The sequence below is a fragment of the Pongo abelii genome, chromosome 16, assembly GCF_028885655.2.
Source record: "Pongo abelii isolate AG06213 chromosome 16, NHGRI_mPonAbe1-v2.0_pri, whole genome shotgun sequence".
Classification (NCBI taxonomy): domain Eukaryota; kingdom Metazoa; phylum Chordata; class Mammalia; order Primates; family Hominidae; genus Pongo; species Pongo abelii.
The window spans coordinates 18,986,263-19,011,033 of record NC_072001.2 but is presented as its reverse complement, the minus strand read 5'-3'; the positions used below and the strand labels follow the sequence as shown (position 1 = coordinate 19,011,033).

Below are 24,771 nucleotides of genomic sequence, written 5' to 3'. Positions count from 1 at the left end.
AATAGCAATAAACCTGAGGTAATGAGTGTTAGGGTCCCGATTCACCGATGTGAAGGATGGCGCCAATTTCTGGTCTCACAGAAATAAAGGAAAAGTAAACACCTGGAGGAGGAGGAGGTGAACCTGGAGCTCCCGCTGGCCTCTGGGCGCTTCTTGGTGGAAGGAGAGGGACTTGGTCCTGAGCCTGCCCCGGATCCACCCACACCAGAACCCCGGAGTCCAAGTTCCTGGATGGACTCAGTCCCACCCAGGCCGGAGCCCCGGAGTCCAGGTTCTCCAGCCCTCGCTGCCGCCGCTTCTGGTGGAGCTGGGGCCCCACCCCGCGCCACCTCAGCCTCTGCGGGGCTCTGGGAGGGCAGCGCCGAGGATGCTGCAGGCCCAGCGGGGGCATCCGGGCCCAGCAGGGGCATCCGGCCTCAGGCGGATACTGACGCCCTGAGGGCGCGGAATAGGGCGGCCTGCGCAGGGCCCACCATCTCGGGCCTTGCAAAAAGAGCGGCCTCTCCAACGCCCCTACCGGAACCTGCCCGGAGGCCCCAGCCTCAAAGCCAGGGCGATGGCGCCTCCCTGACCCTGGGTAAAGAAAACTCAGGTCCTTCCTGGAGACTCGGCCCGCCGCGGGAGGCAGATCACGCATGCGCCCTGCATGGCCGGAAAGATGGGTTTCATTGCCCTCTGCCGGCCATGAGTTGGCAGCACAGGACGTTTGGCCTTGGTGGTGGACCTGAGCCTGACTCACTGAAATTCAGGTGTAGATTATTCAGTACTTTTCTTTTGGAAGATCAAATGGAAATTGAGTACGATATCCTGTGCTTTAATTAAAGAAGATGGAAATAAAGAAGCAAATTCAAAAATCAGTATACAAAAGTCGATTGATTCCCTCTATGTGGAGGGAAGAAGAGCTTGAATAAGAGAAGCATTCTGTGTTATGCTTTAATAATGGCTGGAGATCTGCCACCATGCATTTGTCAAATCCTGTAGAATTTCACAGCACAAATAGTACATCTTAATGTGGTTCAGGAGTACATATAATGTCAGCCACAGTTTGTGGGTAAATTACATATTTAATTAAATAGATTAAACAATAAATAATGATATGAGCTCTGCCTGGACATATTCCTTGCCTCTCCAACCAGTTTGCCAAGGGCTTGAATTTCTTGCTCATTATCCTCACACTTGACATAAACCCTGGCTGCGGAGTAAAATCTATCACTTGTGGAGATTTTTTAATATAATGATGTGTCAATTTCAACCATGGATAAGGCCATTTAGCCTTAGTAAGGCCTATCGTATTAAGATTGTGCCTGTTTGGCAAAATTTCAAGTCATCCCACTTCATATTCAGGAAACACTTTCTCTTGAGTTTTAGGTTCAGTACTGAGGCTCCTCAATGGACAATACATTTTCCAATTCTGAGGACAAGGCAGAGGAGGCCCCTCTGTGAGAACTTTCATTTTGCTTCAGGAAAAGTACATTGAATCAAATATAGGAAAGGCTTGCAATGTGGCTGACAGGTTCGGCTGTTTTATCATGCTGGTGTTTTATCTTCTGGACTGCAGTAAAAGGAGCACAGCTGTGTCTGTCTCTGTGTAATAACTTAGGACTTACCTGAATAAAATGTGGGGCATCATGAGATGAACTGCTACCTCCAGTTAGAGAGGCTCCAGGGACAAAATTTCAAGAGCCTTCTGAGGGATAGAAGAGAAGAGCTGCCTTATTCTCTGATCCCAGGTAACTGCTCAGAGACAGAGGCAAGGGCTGGGGACACCCAAATGCATATACTAGGTGTCTTTGACACAGCCTCCATTTCCCTGCTAAATCTATGCAATGACCCACTGAGAAATCTGGCAAGTGGGGCTGAAGATCCCTGGTGTGTCAACTCGAGGGTTGGATGGAAACAAGTGGTTTTAGTGGACGTTGAAGTAAAGGGAGGTGAGCTGTGAGGAAAGAGCTGTTGAAGACTGGGGAGACTCAGAAGTTGGGGTAGAATCTCGACCAATAATCTCAGCCAAGGAGTGCAGATGCAAATCGATTTGTTAGGGCTGCATAAATGAAACAAGGACTTCACCAACATACTAAGTTTTTTCAACAACCGATTGTATTCTTTCAATATTTGTAACTATTGATCTTTTGGAAAAGTTTAATGAAATTTCTTATATAATTCTGCATTCAATTTATTCCCTGATCACTTTGCTATTATACATTTACATGCCACATTTTTATGAATAGACATTTTCTCAAATTTCTGAATTATTTTGCTAAAGTATGTGTTAAGAGTTTTTTCTAGAGGTCCACCTTCTTGACTCACTTTTCTGATGAGAAATCTATCAGGTTTCTCCACAGTGATTTTCAAGTTTGATAGCTCCTCAATGTGAGAAACAATGTCAACTAAGAAATGAATTACCACTAAAGAATTTTCTCCTTTCAAGATGCCAACCATGTTTTGTCCAGTGTGAAATCTCACATGTGCCACAAGTGTTGCTCTATGAAGAAAGGATTTCTCATTGCATAACTTCTCCAGTAAGACGTATTTGGTATTCCAAGAGAATTCATTGCCCTTGGAAAGACTTTCCCTTCTTATTTAGCTTATAAAGGCTTTCCTCTCTTGTTTTCCATTTTAGCAGCATTTTATCACTGTGTTTTCTTGTGAACCTCAAGCCTGGTGCTTGGCTGAATGTTTATTCACAGAAAATACAAATAAAGGGTTCATCCAAGTAAAGTTTTCTTATGTTATTTGACAATAAATTGCAAATAAAAACATTTTCACACTGAATGCAGAGTTAGAGATTCTCCACCTGAAAGTCCCACATGTTTTAAGTTAAAGCTGTTGCTGAAGACTTTTAGTTTATTATGTTGACAGTTTCAGCTCTCTCATGTCATTTATGATCAGATCATTAACAAGTCTTTGGTACACACATGTCATACAATTTCTCTTCCATATGAATTTATTCATGTGGACTGAAGAATAAAGGTAACTGAAGTATCTTCCATGTTGATTACAGCATTTCTTCAAAATGTGAGTCCTTTGGTATGTTTAGATGCTACAACTACAGCTGAAGTCTCTTGCACATTCCTTACATTCATCATTCCTAACACCATGTCATCTAAAGTCAGAATATGTTCTGAAGAAGTTTATAATTTTCTCTCCAGGGTGAATTTCCTGATGCTATTTAAGATTAGTACATTGACTGAAGGCTTTCCCGCATAAATGGCATTCATATGGCTTTTCTCCAGTGCATGTTCTCTCATGTCGTCTAAGGTCGGAAGATAGACTGAAGGCCTTCCCGCATAGAAGACAAGCATGTGGTTTCTCTCCAGTGTGAATTATTTTGTTTCCTCTAAAGCCAGAGCTTTCACTAAAGGCTTTCCCACTTTTATCACATTCATAACACTTTTTTTCCAAGGTGAGTTCTCTCATGTCTTCAAAGGTTAAAGGATTGAATAAAGCCTTTCCCACATTGATGACACTTATACGGTCTCTCTCCCGTGTGAGTTTTCTCATGTCTTCTAAGGTGAGAACACTGAGTGAAGGCTTTTCCACATAGATCACATGCATATGGCCTCTCTCCAGTGTGAGTCATCTTGTGCCGTCTAAGGTGAAAGCTATTAGTATAGGCCTTTTCACATAGATTACATTGATATGATTTACCTTTAGTATGAATTTGTTTATGTGGTTTAGGGGACAACTGATTACTAAGGGATTTTCCATACTGTTTGCTGACATAGGGTTTCTTTCCACTATGAGTTAACAAACACTGAGTTATTGTGGAACTGTGAGTGCAATCTTCTCCTGAATCATTACATTCAAAAGGATCCTCCAGAATGAGAGAGTTCTCCTGTGGGGACAAAGATTAAAAGCTCTTAATGGTTTACCCACATATATCTATACATTCATTTCACTACCTTTGAATCCTAGACCAACCATTCAGTGGTAGACCCCAGTTGAAATCTTTCCAATGTTACTTGTGTGAAAGGAAATGAAATTTTGGGACCCCAAACTCATTTAACCAAAGGGAAAAATCAAGCTGGGAACTGGGTCACACAAACCTGCCTCCCTCTTCTGGATCCTAAATAATATGGCTACAAGATGAAAAGCTACACACCTCCCCCATATTTTGCCCACAAGGAAATTCCTCATGAGCTGTTAAAATTACACCATGGCAATGCAAACTGATAGCTTGTCTTTACAGGTGCAGTCATCCCCAGTTCACCAGACACGAATACATATCTGATTGTTTCCCTGCCCAATTTTGCCTATGTTGTCTTATGTAAAATGCAGCTTTCCTGCATTATTCCTCTGCCCCATTTGTTTATGTCATCTTATGTTCAAAAATCCAGATTCAATGAGCCAGAAGAATGCATGAATGACTATTTTTTCTACCCATCTTTTACATGAAAATTGTGTACTTCTCAATATCCCACCCTTTCCCCTTTAAATTTGGAGCCTTCAAAATCATCTTTGGAGAAAGGCATACACCTGTCTCCTGGGTGCATGTCCTTAACTTTGGCAAATAAATCTCCTAAAATGATTGAGACTTGTCTTGTCATTTTTCTCGATTGACATTGGCATACACATTATCTCCTACAGACACAGATATGTTCTGTTCTGTAAGATCCCAACTGCAGACTTATTGCATTAATTGTGATGATATCAATATCTTTCAATGTCTGGGCATGAGCAATGTATACGCACTTGTTCTGTTTTAGAGATCTCATGTTATGGTTTGGAACACAGCTCAATTTATTCACTAAATTCAAAGTATCCAATTTTTTTTTGCTTAGAAAGCATTTAATGCCAGCCTAATTACACTCAGGTGATTGTGCTTCATTACTAACTTAACCCATTACCATGTCTTTAACTTAGATGACTGGTGTACACAGCTATAAAACTTACCATTGTCATACTGGTGGATGCGTCTTTTCTGATGATAGGATGCATGGATATCATGTGTTTTTTCTTAAGGGCACTTTCCCTGTCTGAAATAATTGAAAAAGAAATTGTTACATTGGTATTATGGTAATAAAATTGTTTGAAAAGCCCCAAGGCCCATTTACTTTTTTTCAAAAATTGACACTTAGATGTGGCAAGTGTGTCAAATGAAGAAACTACTTGAATAGGAGAAATAGATTGTACAGTGTCAGCAATTAGAAAAGATTTTTAAAATTAAAATGTGAAAAGAGTTAAAATGGAGATGAGATATGAGGCAGGTAAATAGAGGGATAATCTTCACAGGGGTATCAGGAAAAGAGTCAGCATGTGAAAGTTTAACCCCAACAAGTACATGAATTATCCTTTTCCCAAAAGTAAAAGAAAAGGCAAGAGGACACAAGAGTAGCATCTGACACATGAACAAAATGATAATCACATCTAAGGAATTCTGCTCCAGTAGCCTAACCTACATTTTAGAAATTATCACTCATTTAATAAAACCACTCATTAATATTCAAGTGATATTATTCATTGACAAAGCACCTCCTCCTATTAGAGCACAGGACACTGTTGCTTACCTGGATTCTGGTCTGGAAGAAATTCTCTTCCTTCCTGCCACAGCTCTTTTCCTTGCTCCAGCTGCAAAGTTATACAGGATTTGCTTATCTGGTACCCTGTTAGTGGAAAGAATACATGTGTTTTGAGTTCGCTGTCAATAAATGTGCATTATCACCGAGTGTAAGGCAGGCTATCAAGGAAGAATAAAAACAGTGAAAGTCAGCTCAGGCCACAAGACCTAGAGCACAGAAAACTCCCCAGGATTTTTCTGACCCAACCTGAGACTAGAAAACAAATCCAAACCAAAGGTCCATCAGGAAAAGGAAATTCAAAACAGTCAGGACCTACGAATGCTGAGTCCATGCCTAAGTTCCAAGACACAATGCATAATACACAATCTTTTCAGAAAGAGAGTAATTAAATATCTGCACAGTGTGTTTATTATTATTCTCACGCAGAACAAAAAAAAACATTTGATTTACAAAAATAATTGGTGTTCTATATGGAAAAGATATTGCTATTGTTTTCACTAATTGGTCTCAGCCTAAGCATACACTAAAGCGGAAGAGTTATTTAGAAAATATTTAATTTAATACATTGAAAATATTCATTAAGTTCCCAGGTCTGTTATGAGTATTAGAGACTGAGTACCAAAGAAACCATGAAATCCTTGTCAAGATTACATTCTAATTGAGTGACAAACTAAATAAAATAAAATAAAAAGAAAGATACTTATTTCAGATAGATTTAGAGAGTTCAAACTTTTTTCAGATGAGATCTGTGAGAGAATCAGAGAAGAGATTAGAGTGAGATATGGGGAAGCTGTTCTAACACTTACTGAATGAATGAGCGAATGTGTGTCTACATATGTATGTGAATGTTGAGGGACTCACCGAGGGACACCAGGTGACTGATATTTTCCAGCATCACATCTCTGTACAGCTTTCTCTTGGATGTGTCCATCATGGCCCACTCTTCCTGGGTGAAGTCAATAGCTACATCTTCAAAAGTCACTTTCTTCTAAAACATCACAGACATTTTAGTTTAGACAGAGAAATCCCTTTCAATGTCCAGAAGAGGAAGGCTGCGATGACATAGCTAGGAGCTGGGTATGCAGAATACTCAGTGTTTTGGGTTCCAGCCAGTTCATTCTCAGTACTAAGCTGGTATCTGCCTTTCAGATTCACTCACAGAGATATACCCACTCTGAATCCATTAAACTTTACTATAAAGAAATATCGCATGAGGTGTGGCATAATATAACCCAGATTTTTTCAGTAATGTATTAATCATCTCTACATAACTGATTATAAAATTTTCACTTCAACATTCATAAATAAAATGAAATTTACCATGAATTTCAAGTAAATTACAGATTTGTCACAAGGCAAATAACCATGATTTACTACTTTTTAAACACGATTGTGATGAAATAATTTATTTCTCTAGATGAACCACAGGTTTCTCACCAATCAAATGGTTAAAAGACCTATTATGTTTTGAATAATCTAATGAACTAATAGAAAACGTGTTTCCTATCTAGCAAATATTTATTAAATATAAGTCATTGGTCCCTTATTCATTAAAAAGTTAGAAAGTAATGAACCAGACTCCAGCATTCTTCAGAACTGAACAAGCTTTATGCAGAATATAGGATTCAATTCATACATATAGTCTCTCTAATGTTATATAATTCAGGTGTTCATGACAAGGCTTAAAGACAGTCTAGCAGCACAAGACAAGACCCCTGAGGCTGCTATACTGAGGAAATCTTAGTCTGATGATTCCTGTGATATGAAGCCTCCTGTTCTCAACTTTCTCTCGGCAATCCAAACATCAGTTATCATTGTTTCTCTTTTAAATTTACCTTGTCACTTCACTTGTTCAAGGATTAAAAAAGCCTCTTTATTGATTTTTTTCTAACCAGCCCTTATAAAGCATTTCCACAGAACCCTAAATTGTGCTCTAGCTACTATATTCCTTCTTCTGAGTGTGCAACCATAATTAAATAATTATATTTCTTATACGTTACTTTCAGTTACCAGAAGGCAAAAAGGTTAATTACCAAAAGGTAAAATGAATGGGGATAAGAATAATAATGACTTCTTTAGTTATCCTTTCGCAAAGTTTTTAAAAGCTCAATTATATTTTATCAAACTTTTCTTTTCCCTCAACACCACACAGCTCTTGCCCAAGTCCTATCACACCGGATTTATTGAACTCAGCTGCTAGAACATCAGACTCACCGTTGGGCTGTGATGTTCTGCTGTTCACTCATCTCTATTGCCTGCATTCATCACAATCCTAAGTCTATTTCAGCCAACAGTACAGTTAATGGGTCAATTATTTCCCATGAGATTATAGGATGGATAGAAGAAAAAGAAATATATAAATGAAACCTCTCATATCTTTTTTTGTAAATAGCCTTAATAGGGGCTGGAATAAAGTAGTATAATATTAGAAATTATATTGATAATTTAGGAGTCTTTGACACACGATACCCAACCTAGACTCCTGAGAAAACCTAATTGGAGGCCAGATACCTGAAAGCCTCCTGATTGCATTTGGAACACCCAGGCTGGGTGGATTTTACATCGTAAAAACAAACAAAAAGAAGAATAAAAATGAAACACCCATGCAAATTGGAGAAAACTGCCCATTTGCCAGCAATATGGGTATAATTTCCGTAGAAAGAGGCATCCCCTACTCACTAGTGAATGCATTGTCAGGAACTCAGTTTCTCTCTGTCTCCCTCTGGATTTCCACTTGCAGGCACTTTAGGCACTAAGAAAAGCTGAGGTTGGAGAAAGAACATGTGAGACACCAGTCTTGTGCACAATTTTCAGATCAACCTGTGATGAAAAGCCAGACTTTCACTGAAGTGTGACATCACCTGCACCACAGCCTACCCGACAGACACAAACACGCAGAGGCCTCTCCTCTTTTCCCGCGGTCACAATTAGGAAGCCGGCCGGGCGCGGTGGCTCACGCCTGGAATCCCAGCACTTTGGGAGGCAGAGGCGGGTGGATCACGAGGTCAGGAGATCGAGACCATCCTGGCTAACACGGTGAAACCCCGTCTCTACTAAAAACACAAAAAATGAGCCGGGCGTGGTGGCGGGCGCCTGTAGTCCCAGCTACTCGGGAGGCTGAGGCAGGAGAATGGCCTGAACCCGGGAGGCGGGGCTTGCAGTGAGCCGAGATCGCGCCACTGCACTCCAGCCTGGGCGACAGAGCGAGACTCCGTCTCGAAAAAAAAAAAAAAAAAATTAGGAAGCCTATGACTATGGTTGCTAATAAAGAAGGAACACAGATATCTTGTGAATGAGAACGTCAAAAGCACTGAGTTTTGTATGTTAATTGGCGCAAGTCCAGATATTCAATTCCCTCACTGATTTTAAAACACAGGGATCCCTGACTCCATCCGCATGTGGAATATGATTTCCACCTACAGATAAACACTGGGATTTCTCAGATTTTATTATCCTAGCTTTACGCCCTAGCGATGTTTCTCCAACACCCACCACAGCCTTCTGAAGCCTTACTCCACTTTTACTTTCACTCAACTCTGACTTTTGTATTTCCCCTTGGAACTTGGAAATAATCAAGTAAGAATCTGTTTTAGGGTCGAGTGCGGTGGCTCATGCCTGTAATCCCAGCACTTTGGGAGGCTAAGGCAGGCGGATCACCTGAGGTCAAGGGTTCGAGACTAGCCTGGCCAACATGGTGAAACCCCGTCTCTACTAAAAATACAAAAATTAGCCGGGTACGGTGGTGCTTGCCTGTAATCCCAGCTACTCAGGAGGCTGAAGCAGGAGAATCGCTTGAACCCGGGAGGCAGAGATTACAGTGAGCCGAGATCCCACCACTGCACTCCAGCGAGGGCGACAGAGCAAGACTCTGTCTCAAAAAAAAAAAAAAATCTGTTTTAGGATGGGGATAATCAATTCAGGGATTTATTTCACTTAGATGGTCAACACTCCCATCCTGCTAATCTAGCCCTTAAAATCTCCTGCATCAGAAATTAGCAGGAGTACCCTGAGTCATGGTGTTTCTGTCCTGTGTATACAGTCACAATCCTCTAGGATGCTCAGAAAATACAAAATAACTTAGGGGTGGGAGAAATTTAGCAGCTCAATCTGATATTTTACTAACGTGGTATCTAAAATTCTTGCAATCATGGTTTATATTAGTCTTTGTTAGTTGCAATATCTCTGATTATCATGATACATATTTGCTGAGAAATACCGATGTCCATGTATATATTCATACATAGATATGTAGGTATATAGGTGCATATGTTTATATGAATGTATGTGTTTGAGACAGGGGGAAACATGCGTGTATTATTTCCCTGCTAAAAATATAAAAATAATTAAATATATTTTATGTACAAATGATAATTATGTGTCATAAACAAAAAATTTACTGACCCATTTGTACATGAAGTCCAGGAAAAATAAAAAGGGTAACTTTGTATTAATTGTGACGTTGTGCTTACAGATGTACATATATTTCCTTATTTAACCCTCATCGTAACCCTGCTGATTATAGTTTATTTACCAATTTAATAAATGATCAACAGAGTTTGAAAAATATGACAAAATTACAAAATTAGAAAAAGACCCAGCAGTACTTTTAATTATATTCTGCCTGTCGCTGCCTCTTCTTGCTTTTTGACAAAATTACTCGCCTAACCAAGGTTCTCTATGATTCTGGGGACTCCAGCATTTAGACCCCAGTTCCCAAACATCATTGTGTCTATTTTTACTGCCACATTTAATGCACATTTACAGACTTCAACAAGCACTTTTCAATATCAACTTTTTTCTTATTCCTTGGACTATTTTCTACATCTGTTCGTCAAGACTCCAGTAACATATGACTCCATCTGCCTGTCCCTTCCATGAATGTACCTGACAGTACATGTATTATGTAGTCTAAAATTCAAGCAGAACTATAATTCAAGCAGAATTTTGAAGTCTATAATTCCTTCAAAAAATAAGATATTAGAGAATGCCTACAAAGCTTCAGTGAAACCAGCTGTAACCCTTAATATTATTACCATGTAAACCCTTCCTCGAATATCAAAATAAGATTTGGGCTTTAGAGAATATTTGTGTGTAATTAGAACCCAAACATGAACTAAAAGTAATTTAACTGGTCATATACAGACTGTGCCAGGGACAAAAAAGGACAAATATTATAAGAAAGTTAAAGCATACTTATTTCATAAAGGACTCTTGTGTGGAATCTATAAAAACTATTTCAAGATGTAGAGATTAAATATATTTTAAAACACATACATACACAAGCAATCTTTAGGAGAAACTTTTAAAAACTTATGTTATGGGTCTCAAATTTTCATTAATTCATGGAAAAAAATGTGTTGACAAACTTTTCACCAGAGCAGGAATAACAACTTATGTATTTGGTGACTTCAAGATGAGAGCCTGCACAGCTTAGTATCTCCCTCCAGATGTCTCTCTCTCTCTCTCTCTTTTTATTATTATTATTATTTTTTTTTGGCGGAGTTTCGCTCTTGTTGCCCAGGCTGGAGTGCAGTGGCATGATCTCGGCTCACCGTGACCTCCACCTCCCGGGTTCAAGCAATTCTCTAGCCTCAGCCTCCTGAGTAGCTGGGATGACAGGCATGCGCCATCGTGCTCGGCTAATTTTGTATTTTTAGTCGAGACGGGGTTTCTCCATTTTGGTCGGGCTGGTCTGGAACTCCTGACCTCAGGTGATCCGCCAGCCTCCGCCTCTCAAAGTGTTGGGATTACAGGCATGAGCCACCGTGCCCGGCCCATATCTCTTAAAAAGTCATGAGGAAGGAGCCATTCTGCATCCTCAATATTACCCTAATATTTTAAGGGCACCCGTAACAATTAAGAGGCTGACTTGTGACTTCCTAGCCCTTTCACGGCTATTTAGACACACCTTAGTGAAGTATTAGGAATGCAGTATTAGGTCTCAAGTTCCTGGACAACAAAACCATGTTCTCCAACAGATCTTCCATAAAAATAGCTGATGTCTATATTCTTTTGCCTGTCCTTTCCCTTCCTTTTAATTCCGAACTGCAGTCTCAAAAAGTGCTATTATTTAGTAGATTCTCTCAATTCTCAACACCAGTGCTATACAATGTCGAGTGACATCTCAGGTGCTAGGGAAACAGCAGCTGACATTCTAGCAATGCACAAATAGAAAAGCAAAGATCACCAAAGAGTAAAAGAGAATAGGTTTTTTTAAAGTATGAAACCAAAACGAATATATCTCAGATTACAGTGTAAATGGAAAATCCTATTATCTTGACAGGATTGCAAGGCTCTTGTGGCTTCCATCATTCAATATATTCAAAGCAGTTCAGGAATGGTGAAAGTGGAATGGAATTTAAAATTATTCTAAGGTTTTATGTGTGAAAGCACCATGCCCTGAAACAAAATATTTATTTTTAAAGTGCATAATGAACACTGCATACAAAGTTTGTGTAACAGGAGAGAGGAAAAATCACACATTTTAAAAAAAGGAATATGCAGCATATTTACATACAATAAAATTAAATTAAATTAAAATACAGCAATGGAAGACAGAATCTAACATCTGAAAATCAAGGGAGAAATCTATTTTAAATAAACTTGGCACAATTTTTAATGTAAGTTATGAAAAATAATAATACCTGAATATAGTACGTAAAAGTACCAATACAATAAAGCTAAAACAATATCCATGGAAAAAATTATTTGCTGTACATTATTTAAAAAAAATAATCTAAGTACTTACCTCAAGAAAGTAAATGAATGAAATTTAAAAATTGCTTGAGAAAATCTATGAAAGGAAATGAATATAGAGAAGCACAATATAATTTAACTATAAACCACACAAATAGAGTTTAAAAATAAGTGGTAGCCAACATGCCCAACAGGATTTTCTGTGATGAAAGAAATTCTCTATATCTGCATTGTCCAATGAATTAACTACCGCACATATGTAGTTACAGAATTTCTAGTCTGGCCATGAATTTGGCTATTACTACTAAGGATATGCCATTTAGTTATTTAATTATAATTAATTTACCCTTTACAGTCACATGTGACTAGTAGTTACTATATTGGCCAATGCAGATCTAGAATCTTAGAGGAGGCAGTTAAAATAATGAGATATGGTCAAAACAAAAATGGAAAAAGCACACAAATAGTGAACACAGAACATGAGAATGTGAAGTAAGAATTCGCACAATAAAATTTAATAATGAGATGCTGCCTTAATGGGACAAATGTCTAATGATATACAAGGCTTGTCTTGTTACAGGTAGAAGAGCATGAGCAGGGCAAGAGAGGGCTCTTCCCCTACCCACTAGAAATGTCAGGTGATGGCCTGTCAATTATCACATTGCCTCTCTGAAAATGATAATTAGGCAGCACCAGATAGAGGCCATTTCCTGATGGTCTACACCTGTTAACATCAAAAATGTTAATTAAATGCAGACCCCAGGAAGAAGCAACTTCTTGGGCATGCATGTTAAGAGACAAAAATGGCAAAGTATAATCTTCCGGGGGGCACACTCCACTGGAAAAGGAAAGAAAGCCTCAGATGGACATGCATATAACTCCCTAAACACACCGTGCATGCTCAATTTCAAAGGGTAAGGAAAGCACTGTGCATGCTGGAAACTCTCCCTAAAGGAAGAATCATGGGAAAGAGGCAAACCCATGGCAGGATCAAGGTTAAAGGCCCTTCTCTTTTCTCTCTTGGACCTTCAGGCGTTTACTCGGGTCTCTTCCAAGAGAATTTTCCTTTCCTTCCTGTTCTAAAGCCTTTTTAAATAAACTTCCTTTTTAAATAAACTGCTCTGAAACTTACCTCAGTCTGTTTTTCCGCTGTATGCCCCTCAGTCGAATTCTTTCTTCTGAGGAGGCAAGGACTGAAGTTGCTTATGGACCCATGCAGATATGCTGCCAGTAACTGCAATCTCTTCTACTGGTAACAGTATCATTGTAAGGGAATGAGGCCAGTTCACATCTCAGTGCTTGGAGAGCTCACCAGAAATAAAAAGTTGGAGGATGCAGTGAACTTATCTACCTTCCAAGGCAAGTCCCACAAGCAAGCAGCAAGACTCTCTTTCCCCAAGGTCTTAAACTCTTCAGATGCTCCTTCTCTGGGAAAATGCATCCTCTGATTGGCTTCCCCTTATATGTGAAAAAAATAATTAATAAACCTAATCACCACTACATTCCAAGAGACATGCCCTGATTGCACAGACACTGAACCTAATCAAAAACTTCATTCTGGAGACACACCCTGTTCAATTTGATTGGATTTTTGAGACAACTACTAAAAACCCTCACATAAAGTTGGAAACCAAAGAGTTAAGGCTATTTTGAAGGAAAAATATGAAGATTTATTCCTTTTTTTTATTCATAAGTGCTTTTGAGTGTATTATGTGTACTAGAAAGCATTCGCAGTCAAGGGATACAGCAAGAAACCAGACAAACTAGAGTCTTATGGAGACTCCATATTCCAAAATTCTTTGGAGGTAAACTGGACTTGAAAACAAATGGAAGGTGAATAGATATAAAAAGTTTCAATGTTCACGATGATGTAAAAAAATAAAATATATTGCAGAAATGAAATCAGGAAGTGTTAGGGGTCATGTAGTACTTGTAAGACTTGTCTGAAATTCAAGCAGCCTGCAGAAATTTGGGTAACTAAAAGGAAAGCAGATGCTAATAGAAGACAATGAAGAGAGGGCCTCAAAGACATTTCAGAGAACTTGGCTGGTGACAGCCCCTCCCCTCAAAGGCCTGAGGCCTAGGAGGGAAGAATGGTTTTGTGGGCTTGGCCTAGGGCTACACCACCCAGCGCAAGTGCAGGACAGTGCTCACAGCATTCTAGGTCTCAGCCACTCCAGCTCCAGCCATGGCTAAAAGGGCCCCAGCCATGGCTAAAAGGGCTTACTTTAGACGGTGCAAGCCATAAGCCTTGGCAATTTCCGAGGGGTATTAAACCTGCAGGTGCACAAAGTACAGGAGTACACTGCTGATAAAGATATACCTGAGACTGAGCAATTTACAAAAGAAAGAGGTTTAATTGGACTTACAGTTCCACATGGCTGGGGGGAGGCAGAAGGCAAAAGGCATGTCTTACATCACAGCAGGCAAGTGAGAGAATGACAGCCAAGCAAAACTGGTTTCCCCTTATCAAATCATCAGAACTCGTGAGACTTATTCACTACCATGAGAACAGTATGGGAGAAATTGGCCCCATGATTCAGTTATCACCACTGGGTCCCCCCACAACATGTGGGAATTATGGGAGTACAATTTGAGGTGAGATTGGGGCGGGGACACAGAGCCAAACCATATCAGAAGCCTTCGCCTGGCTTTCTAAAGATGTATGGAAATGCCTATGTGTCCAGTAGAAGTCTGCTGGGGTGGAGACTTCATTGCGAATGTCTACTACAGCAGTGCAGAGGGAAAATGTGGGGTTGGAGCCCCCACACAGTCCACACTGGGGCACTGCCTAGTGGAGGTCTGAGAAGGCAGCCACCATCCTCCAGACCCTAGAATGGTAGATCCACTGACAGCTTGCACCCTGAGCCTGGAAGAGCTGCAGGCACTCAACACTGGACCTTGACAGCAGCCACGGGGACTGACCTTTGTATCCAAAAGAAAATAAATTGTTCTACCATAAAGACTTGTGCACTCATATATTTATTATAGCATTATTTGCAATAGCAAAGACACGGAATCAACCTAGATGCCCATCAATATTAGACTGGATAGAGAAAATACAGTATATGTACACCATGGAATACTACACAACCATGAAAAAATTATGTCCTTTGCACCAACATGGATGCAGCTGGAGGCCATTATTCTAAAATAATGCAGGAAGAGAAAACCAAATACCATATGTTCTTAGTTATAAGTGAGAACAAAGCATTGGTTACACATGGACGTAAAGATCGGAACAACAGATACTAGGGACTACTAGAGGGGGAAGGGAAGGTGGGGACAAAGGCCTGAAAAACTGTCTATTGGGTATTATGGTTTCTATCTGGGTTACAAGATCATTCATACTCCAAGCCTCAGCATCACACAATGTGTCAATGTAAAACCCTGCACATGCATCCCCTGAACCTAAAATAAAAGTTGAATTTTTTTTTAAATGGGCAAAGATCTGGCTAACATGGTGAAACCCTGTCTCCACTAAAAAAAAAAAAAAAAAAAAAAAAAATTACAAAAAATTAGCTGGGCGTGGTGGCAGATGCCTGTAGTCCCAGCTACTCAGGAGGCTGAGGCAGGAGAATGGCATGAACCTGGGAAGCGGAGCTTGCAGTGAGCCGAGATCACACCATGGCACTCCAGCCTGGGTGACAGAGCGAGACTCCACCTCAAAAAAAAAAAAAAAAAAAGAGCAAAGATCTGAATATACATTTCCCAGAAGAACAGATACAAATGGCCAACAAATATGTGAAAAAATTCTTACCATCTCTAATCATCAGGGGGATGCAAATAAAAACCACCATGAAATATCACCTGATACCTCTTAGAATACCTATTATCAAAAAGATGTATAACAAGTATTAGTGAGGATGTGGAGAAAAGATAACCCTTGTATACTTGTGGTGGAAATACACGTTACTATGTCCATTTCAGATAATAGTATGAAGGTTTCTCAAAAATTTTTAAAATAAAACTACCTGCTGATGAGGCTGTTGAGATATAGGAACACTCTTACACTGTTGGTGGGAATGTAAATTAGTTCAACCATTGTGGAAGACAGTATGGTGATTCCTCAAAGACCTACAGTGAGAAATACCACTTGACCCAGCAATCCCATAACTGGGTATATACCCAAAGGAATATAAATCATTCTATTATAAAGATACATGCACACATATGTTCACTGAGGCACTATTCACAATAGCAAAGACATGGAATCAACCCAAATGTCCATCAGTGACAGACTGGATAAAGAAAATGTGGTACATATACACCATGGAATACAATGCAGCCATAAAAAGGAATGAGATCATGTTCTTTGCAGGAACATGGATGGAGCTGGAAGCCATTATCCTCAGCAAACTAACCCCGGAACAGAAAACCAAACACTGCATGTTCTCACTTACAAGTGGGAGCAGAACAGTGAGGACACATGGATACTAGGAGGGGAACAACACACACTGGGGCCTGTTGGGAGGCAGGTGGAGGGAGAGTATCAGGATAAATGGCTAATACATATATGCAATGGAATATTATTCAGTGTTACATAATAATGAAACCCTGTCATTTGTGACAACACGGATGGACTTGGAGGGCATTAGTTATATGAAATAGGCCAAACACAGAATGACAATTACTATATGATTTCACTTGTATTTGAAATCTAAAATAGACAAACTCACAAAAGCAGAGTAGAATGGTGGTTGCCAGGGGCCGTGGTGCTGGGGAAATGGGTAGATGTGGTTAGAGCACAAAGTCTCAGATATACCACATAAGTAAGTTCTGGAGGTCTCGTTTACAGTGTAGTGCTTATAGCTAAGAATACTGTATTGCATACTTAAAATTTGCTAAAAGGGTAGATTTTGTATTCTTACCAAAATTTCTTACCAAAAAAAAAAATAATAATAAAGGGGGGGGACTTTGGGAGGCGAGGGATATGTTTATAATCTTGATGGTAGTGATGTGTTCATGGCGTGTACTTATCCCCAAACTCACTGAGATGTACACCTTAAATATGTACAGCTTTTTAAATGTAATCATAGCTCAACAAAGTCGGTTAAAAAAAAACAAGAGGGGGTTGGTTAAAAAATTTAAAAGGAGGGGTAGATGTTCCCTTGTTTTTCTCTCTTGGCTTTTTTCTTTCCTGCTGCCTGGAATTCAAAAATGATAGGTGGGGATTTAGCAGCCAAACTAGAGCCTCTTCTAAAGTATAGCAGAACAGAGAGCTGGAAGGGGCCTGCGTCCCTAATGAATTTGGCAAGTATCTGTACTAGCCATGGTAGGTATAACTATAGATTTAAGTGAGGGAGAAATAAACTTCTGCCTTGTTTAAGCCACTTTGTTCAGACATTAATTTTATATACATATAGGGAACATATGCTCCTTTATGAGTAGGAAAAATGTTTATGCCGTATGGTCCATGATGGGTGTTCAACAATGTAGGATGAGGCTGATTATGACGACAATGGTGAAAAACAGCATGAAATAATAAGCAATGAAAAAAGTGGCCTCATAGTTGTGTATGGTTACTTTATCTAAAGATTCTGCTGCTAATATCATTCAATGTATTTGTATGCCGGTGGGAGTTTTATTAGATGTAGACTAAGAAAGTTTACATTATTTAATGAAAAATACTTGACCAATTTTTTTTAAAAAATAAAAATATCATGAGATGGAACTAAGCATCTGTATTGCAAAGTAACTCTCACAGTTGATTTCCTGAATAGTCATGATTGAGAATCCCCTGATCTCGATCCAACAGATCTCGACCTCTATAGGTGCTATCAAGGAAGCACCTAAGGAAGACAATTTTCCTGACTATATCCATATCTCCAGTTAGTAATAGATCTAGAGATCTAGAACCCAAATCCAGACCTCCTGCTTCCATGCGTGGTGGTCTTTCGCTGTTGTTTTGTTCCACTTGGTGAAGAGGATTTGAGAATAAATAGCCACGTGATTCAACTCCCTCCTCAGCTCTGAGGAATATAGCCTTGTCCCAGCAAGAAAGAAGCTCATACAGTAGTGGATGAGGCAAATATACATTCACTAATCTAACATACAAGGCAGTAAGCACTGTAACATAAACAAAGCACTTTGGAGTTTCAGACCAGGAGCAAGTGGGGTGATTAATTCTTAGCAGGGCTAGTAAAGTCTGGGAAGTGTTCACTAACAAAATGTCTGGTCATTAACGAAACCTACTGGTTTCTCAACAGAGTCTCATTTATTGTAACAATATAAATGGTTGTTTGTTCATAAACTTTCATCTTTTGCCAAAATGTTTGTAGCTTATGTTCCCATTTAACAAGGTTTTCTGGCCAAAACTGTGCACCCACCTCATTCTAATGAACTGGCTGTCCAATAAAAAAAGGACTCTCAGTCTTCCCATAAAAGCAATTTTGCATGCGTAGAACACCTCTATCTAGGAATATCCCTAATGAGGTACAGAAAGGCTCTTATTATCCAGAGACATTCCACTGGTGCTAGAGAGCCACAGACGGAAGTTTTCTCTGCCTCCTGGAAATGAAGCCAAACTTTCTTCTTTCTTCAACCGTGAGGATTGCTGTCCTCCTCTTCACCATTTTCTTCTTTATGAGCCAAGTTCTACCAGGTAACAAAATAAACTTGGTAAGAGTGGAGTGCCTAACACCTTACAGGGATTCAATACTCAAAGAGAAATCACCATCACCTATGACCAGAAAAGGGGGTCTCATAGGAAATCTGGAAGACACATTGGCTGAGAGGCCTGCAGCCATCTAATTCGTTAATTCTCCATAGCAACTCACTTAAATGAAGTCAATGGTGTTTCAAGTCTTTGAAACCCTCTTATTCCATCTCTAAATTAAGCAAGTTTACTAGCAGTTACTAGACCTCAAAAATTAAAAATCAGGCATTGTTCTACTAAATCTTGGTCTCCAAAGCTCCTCTAGTTTCTTTCAGCAAAAGTTAGTTATCCTAAGACGCTGGCATAAGAGCTATGCCAAAGCCATGGTAGGCTCAGACAGAAGGGATTGGTGGAAGAAGTCTCTTTGAAAATATTACTATAATCTAAGAAATCTTTAACCTATTGCTCCCCAGTACTGTTGGTCCCTGGGGCTTGACTTTTCCCCTTAAGGCTCCATCTCCATCCCTGGCTTTCCCTCTTCCTTCTCAGCATCTAGTCTTGTAATGTAGAATTTAAACACAGGGACCAGGGATGACCCCACACCAGAGCATAGCCTACTGCATTCAGCATGTGAACATTAATCACAGGTATAAGGCCCCTTGCACAGACATGCTTTGGAGAAGTGTGTATAGGACTTCTTGGATTTGCCCAAGGTGGTTACCAGACACCCAAAGTAGATCCGAAAATTTTCTGGGACTCCTGAACATGTGTATTCAAGGATGAATAAGCAACTTATTGCCTCTATTTTTGCTGTTTTATAGAGGAAAAAATTAAGGCCCTGGAAACTGAACTGCTTTTCCCAACAGTGGGGTAAATGTCAGAGTCAATGTTTTGTTTTAATATCCTGGCTTTCCCTATATATCCCACCCTAGAGTTCTGTTGTGCTGTTCCTTTGTGTGACTTTCTAAGGCCTGAAAAAAAAGGTGATACCATATCCAATTATATTAACTCGGTAGCACACAACTTCGGGGACTGACTCATAAGATTATTATCCTTGTGGCATTACTGAAGTCCTGTCTCACTAGTACTTGTTAAATAGTCACCCTGGCTAAATACATGGGTTTCATTTTTTTTAATCAGTTAAAAAATATTTTACAATATGTGTCTTACATCTATAACCCCATAAAATCAATGCTTTTAATCAAGGTTTAAAAATTCCAAATTTGGATAAATAAATTTTTTTTGTTGTTTTCACTGTCACTCAATCAAAATAGAAGAAACTAATTGGATAGAACAGCACAGGCAGAAGCATTACTGACAGTGAAAAATGGGACGCAACAAGACTGGAGAAGAAAACACAGGATGGCGCTAAAGAATGCAGCCTAATGAAAGGTGGCATCTCCTCTGATGTCCTTAGGTAGACATTGAAGCAGAACTGCAAACTTTTTGTAGAAGGCTAGAGAGGAGAGGAGGACACAGAGAGAGGGCAAGAGTGGAAAATAGAATGAGGCTCAGAATATCAAGCCTTAGTGCCGTCCCTATCATCTGCCTCACTCGATCACTGGGTAATCTCCGGCAAGTTCCTTCCTTTCCGTCAGCTTATTTCCTCATCCTTAAGGTAAGTGACTAGACAAGACAGCCTATGATGTTCATTATAACTCTAGCTTTTGTTCCTAAAGCAAATGGCTGGAAAAGACATAGTGTCCACAATATGCAATACACAAGGTTTACAAGCAAAGAACAAATGAAAACAAAAGATTTTTAAAATCCCTAATGTTACTTGAATTCTTGCAAATGAACAATGGTACATCATAATTTTAAAAAGCCCTTTGTAATTTCAATTTTTTAAAATAATTTCAACCTTTATTTTAGATTCAGGGAGTGCACGTGCAGATTTGTTACATGGGTATATTGTGTGATATTGAGGTTTGGGGTACGAATAACTCTGTCACGCAGGTAGGGTGTACCCAAAGCGTAGCTTTTCAGACTTTACTCCCTCTGCCTCCCCTCCTGGTAAGACCCAATCTCTCTTGTTCCCATTTTTATGTCCATGTGCACTCATTGCTCGGCTCCCACTTATCACTGAGAATATGTGGTATTTGGCTTCCTGTTCCTGAGCTAATTTGCTTAGAATAAAGTCCTCCAGCTGCATCCATGTTGCTGAAAAGGGCACAATTTTGTTCTTCTTATGGCTGCATAGTATTCCATGACATATATGTACTACATTTTCTTTATTCAGTCCACTGTTGATGAACACCTAGTTTGATTCCATAGCTTTGCTACTGTGAGTACCACTGTAATGAACATACAAATTTAGGTCTTTTTACAAGACTGATTTATTTTCCTATGGATACACACCCAGTAACGAGATTACTGGGTCAAATGGTAGTTCTGTATTAAATTTCTTGAAAAGTGGTTTGAAAATAAAATGCTCAATACAATCAGGTATAGTAAAATAGTACACATGATTCAAAGACTTGTGAACCGCGAGTAATAACAAATTTCCACACAAACATATTGCAAGTTAGAAAATAGCTGTATTTTAATCAATTATTCCACAATCATTTACTGAACAGCTATTATAAGCCAAGACTTTAATCAGATTCTGGAATATACATACAGAGGAGAATAAGATACAATTCCTGCCCTCAAGAAATTCATTATCAAGAATTGAGGTCAGATGGGAAAACACCACCCGTAGTAGAATGCAAGAAGTACTACCACAGAGGGATGTTCAAGAGTGATTTATCACATATCACAGGACAGGTCAGTGGTTCATCCTCTACACTATACTAATCTCTTATGACTTTTCCAGCTGCAAAGGGCCAATTTTAGCCCAAGGACAGTGGGCTCGGGTACTACTATACATAGTAGCTGACTACTTACAGATAAAAGGAAGAGACGGAAAGCTCAGGGATCAAAATCTCAGATTTCAGCTTGTTTCTACCAAGTGGTCAACATTTAGAATTATCATTGTCTTCAAAAAAGCATGACCTTTATTTCCCAATTTGCGTTATAGACATAAATATGATGTTGCATATATTTGGTCTTCACGTCAATCCACTAATTGCTTTGTGACCATTGAAAAGTTAAATTGAATTTAATGCATTTGGATTTCAGTTCAATTAAATAGGCATTTATTGAATGCCTATTAAAATCGCTGTACTGATTGAAAGCTATTCTAGAATTGGCTTTTGTGTTCCAGAATAGAAAAAAAAAGTGCTGGTTTTTATACCTCTCTTATTGCCAAGAAGTTGTCATGCAAAAGGTGCTCTGTGTTACATACAAAGACTGCTCAGAATTAAAACACTTTTCAAACTAAACACCTCAATGTGTGTGGCCTATCCCCAGAGCAGTGATATCTTAGGACATAAATGAAATACTATGCAATGTTTTCAACAAGTATAGTTTTTGAGACTTTAAGAAGACCTTGAACGTTTCACTCTTAAAATATGCAATGGTTTCTAGAGAAAAATTGCAACCTCAAAGACCAGTGCCAGAGATATAAGTAGTGAGTGAAGTCTCAGGGTGTAACAAGTACTGGCACAGATATATTTGTGTATTAAACACATAGGAATATTGTTCCCTTCCACAGGAAAAATATCCTAACAATTAAAGTATATTATATTTTAGGTCAATATTTCAGTTCTAGTTTTGAAAAACACATCTATTATAACCTATCATATAGAGTGTGTGTGTGTGTGTTTGTGTGTGTGTAGAAATAAAAAGAGATGAGCCAAAAGAGATTTTCTTCTCTTTCACTCCAGGAAAATCCATAGTACAAGACATTATATTTTTTTAAAAGGCTGAAATCTCCCATCAGTGTTAGAAGATAATAAGGAAGAAATAAACTGAAACGTGCATGCTCTAGAACTTGTAAAGGGGAGCGGGCTACTCACCTCCAGCCTTTTGTCATGTAGGTGCACCCAATATTTTCATATTTTTCAAGAACACCAAAAAATCCAAATTTTTGTGTGACAGCAGATTTTTAAGTGTTAAAGAAATCAAATAACACATGCACACACAAAAATCCACACAAGATTATTTTCAGGCACTGCCCCCTATGTCCATGTAATTCAATACAAAGTAAAGAAAGACTGATGAATGGTTACAATAACCCTCTTCTGCATGTAGCCAGGGGCAAATTCAAGGAGATCTGTGAACGTCCAAATGGCTCCTGTCGGGACTTTTGCCTCAAAACAGAAATCCATGTTGGGAGATGTTTAAATAGCCAACCCTGCTGCCTGCCTCTGGGGCATCAACCAAGAATTGAGAGCACTACACCCAAAAAGGACTGAAGCCTGTTGTTTTCTGGAGGTTTTAGGTTCTCTTTTTCTCTCTCCCTCTCCCTGTCTCCCTGTCTCCCTTTCCCTCTCTCCATTTTTCTCACAGGGATTTTTATTGAATCGTCAAAAAAGAATAAAGCAAAACCAACCAGCACAAAACCTCTTTTAAAAGTTTATATTACTGGCTGGGTGTGGTGACTCATGCCTGTAATCCCAGCACTTTGGGAGGCCAAGGTGGGTGGATCATGAGGTCAGGAGATCAAGACCATTCTGGCCAACATGGTGAAACCCTGTCTCTTTTAAAAATACAAAAATTTAGCCAGGCATGGTGGCGGGCACCTGTAATCCCAGCTACTCAGGAGGCTGAAGCAGGAGAATTGCTTGAACCCATGAGGTGGAGGCTGCAGTGAGCCGAGATCCCAACACTGCACTCCAGCCTGGGTGACAGAGCAAGACTCTGCCTCAAAAAAGAGAAAGAAGGGAAGAAAGAAAGAAAGAAAGAAAGAAAGAAAAAGAAAGAAAGAAAGAAAGAAAGGAAAGAAGGAAGGAAGGAAGGGAGTCTATATTACATGTTATGACTTGATTACTGTTTGGTTTCCAGTATCCTTCTATCCCATCTAGATGAGCTCTTAGTTGAAAATGACCTACAGCAGGGTGGGGGAACTTTCACCATACCTGTTGCTTTTGTCTAGCACTGTAACCCTTCACCCTGCATATGGGAAGACCACTCCCCTTTTTTCCTGGGAAAATGCACCATCCTATTCCATGCAGCCTTGCAGGGGTCTGTCTCTCCCTGATAAAGGTGCAGCACATGGGAAAATTGCAGAATCACATCAACCAGACTTCACCAGAAATCTAAATTATAAGAAGAGGTGCACTCAGATTAAAGGCAATTTCTTCAGCACCCTTTTCAAAGGCAATTCCCTGGGTCTGTACATGTATGCCTGGCCAAGATCCAGGGAATTCCTTTAGTTCCCAACTTTCACTGGGCATAATCATTCAGCATTTTCTTCCATCTTTTAAAATACTGCATCGGCTTCCTATGGCTGCTATCACAAATGACAACAAACTTGTGGCTTAAAGCAACACAAATGCATTATCTGACAGTTCTATAGGCTGCAGGTTCCAGTTGGATCTCAGTGGGCCAACATCAAGGTGTCAGCAGGGCTGAGCTTTCTTCTGGAAGCTCTGCAGTTTTCTTCCTGCACCTTTATCCTAGCAATGGCAGGTTACTCCCATGCACCATAGCTTCCTTCATCCATTTTCAAAGCCAGCAACGGAGCGTCGAGTCCTTACATTCTATCATTCTGAATTCATCTTCTCCCCACTCTTCCATTTTTTAGGACTCATGATTACATCGGGCCCACCTGGATAATCTAAGATAATCTTCCTATTTTAAGGTCAGCTGATTAACAGCCTTAATTTCACATGAAACCTCAATTCCCCTTTGCCTCACAAGGTGGCGCATTCACAGGACCCAGGAGTTAGGATGCGGATAGCTTTGGTGGGAGACAGAGGGGACATTAATCTGCCTACCACAGCCACTGAGTGCTTTTACCACCTGTCACCATTTTGCTCCATTTAGACACAACTTTAGTTGCTTTGTGTGAAGAGATTCTCGTTCATAGAGTTTTCTTTTTTGTGTAAAGTAGTGGGGAGCCTCTCCGTGGTC

At 39.6% G+C, this 24,771-nt stretch overlaps 2 protein-coding genes and 1 pseudogene across 2 annotated transcripts in view; 1 reads left to right on the top strand and 2 right to left on the bottom strand.

Annotated features, from left to right (window-relative positions):
- Window positions 1-28: 28 nt before the first annotated feature.
- On the bottom strand, window positions 29-637 carry LOC129050564 (uncharacterized; annotated as a pseudogene).
- Window positions 638-3,165: 2,528 nt separating this feature from the next.
- Window positions 3,166-24,771, bottom strand: part of LOC100432405 (zinc finger protein 705A) — a 57,319-nt gene continuing 35,713 nt past the window's right edge. Inside the window, 6 exon segments of the mRNA XM_054545795.2 lie at window positions 3,166-3,396; window positions 3,398-3,835; window positions 4,894-4,976; window positions 5,508-5,603; window positions 6,381-6,507; window positions 8,199-8,281. Of these exon segments, the coding sequence (XP_054401770.1) occupies window positions 3,166-3,396; window positions 3,398-3,835; window positions 4,894-4,976; window positions 5,508-5,603; window positions 6,381-6,507; window positions 8,199-8,210 (987 nt within the window). The 5' untranslated portion in view covers window positions 8,211-8,281.
- Window positions 18,718-23,111, top strand: LOC129050562 (beta-defensin 108B-like). Its single transcript, XM_054532972.2, has 2 exons — window positions 18,718-18,819; window positions 22,948-23,111. The coding sequence occupies exons 1-2, from the start codon at window positions 18,732-18,734 to the stop codon at window positions 23,109-23,111; spliced, it is 252 nt and encodes an 83-aa protein (XP_054388947.1). The 5' UTR covers window positions 18,718-18,731.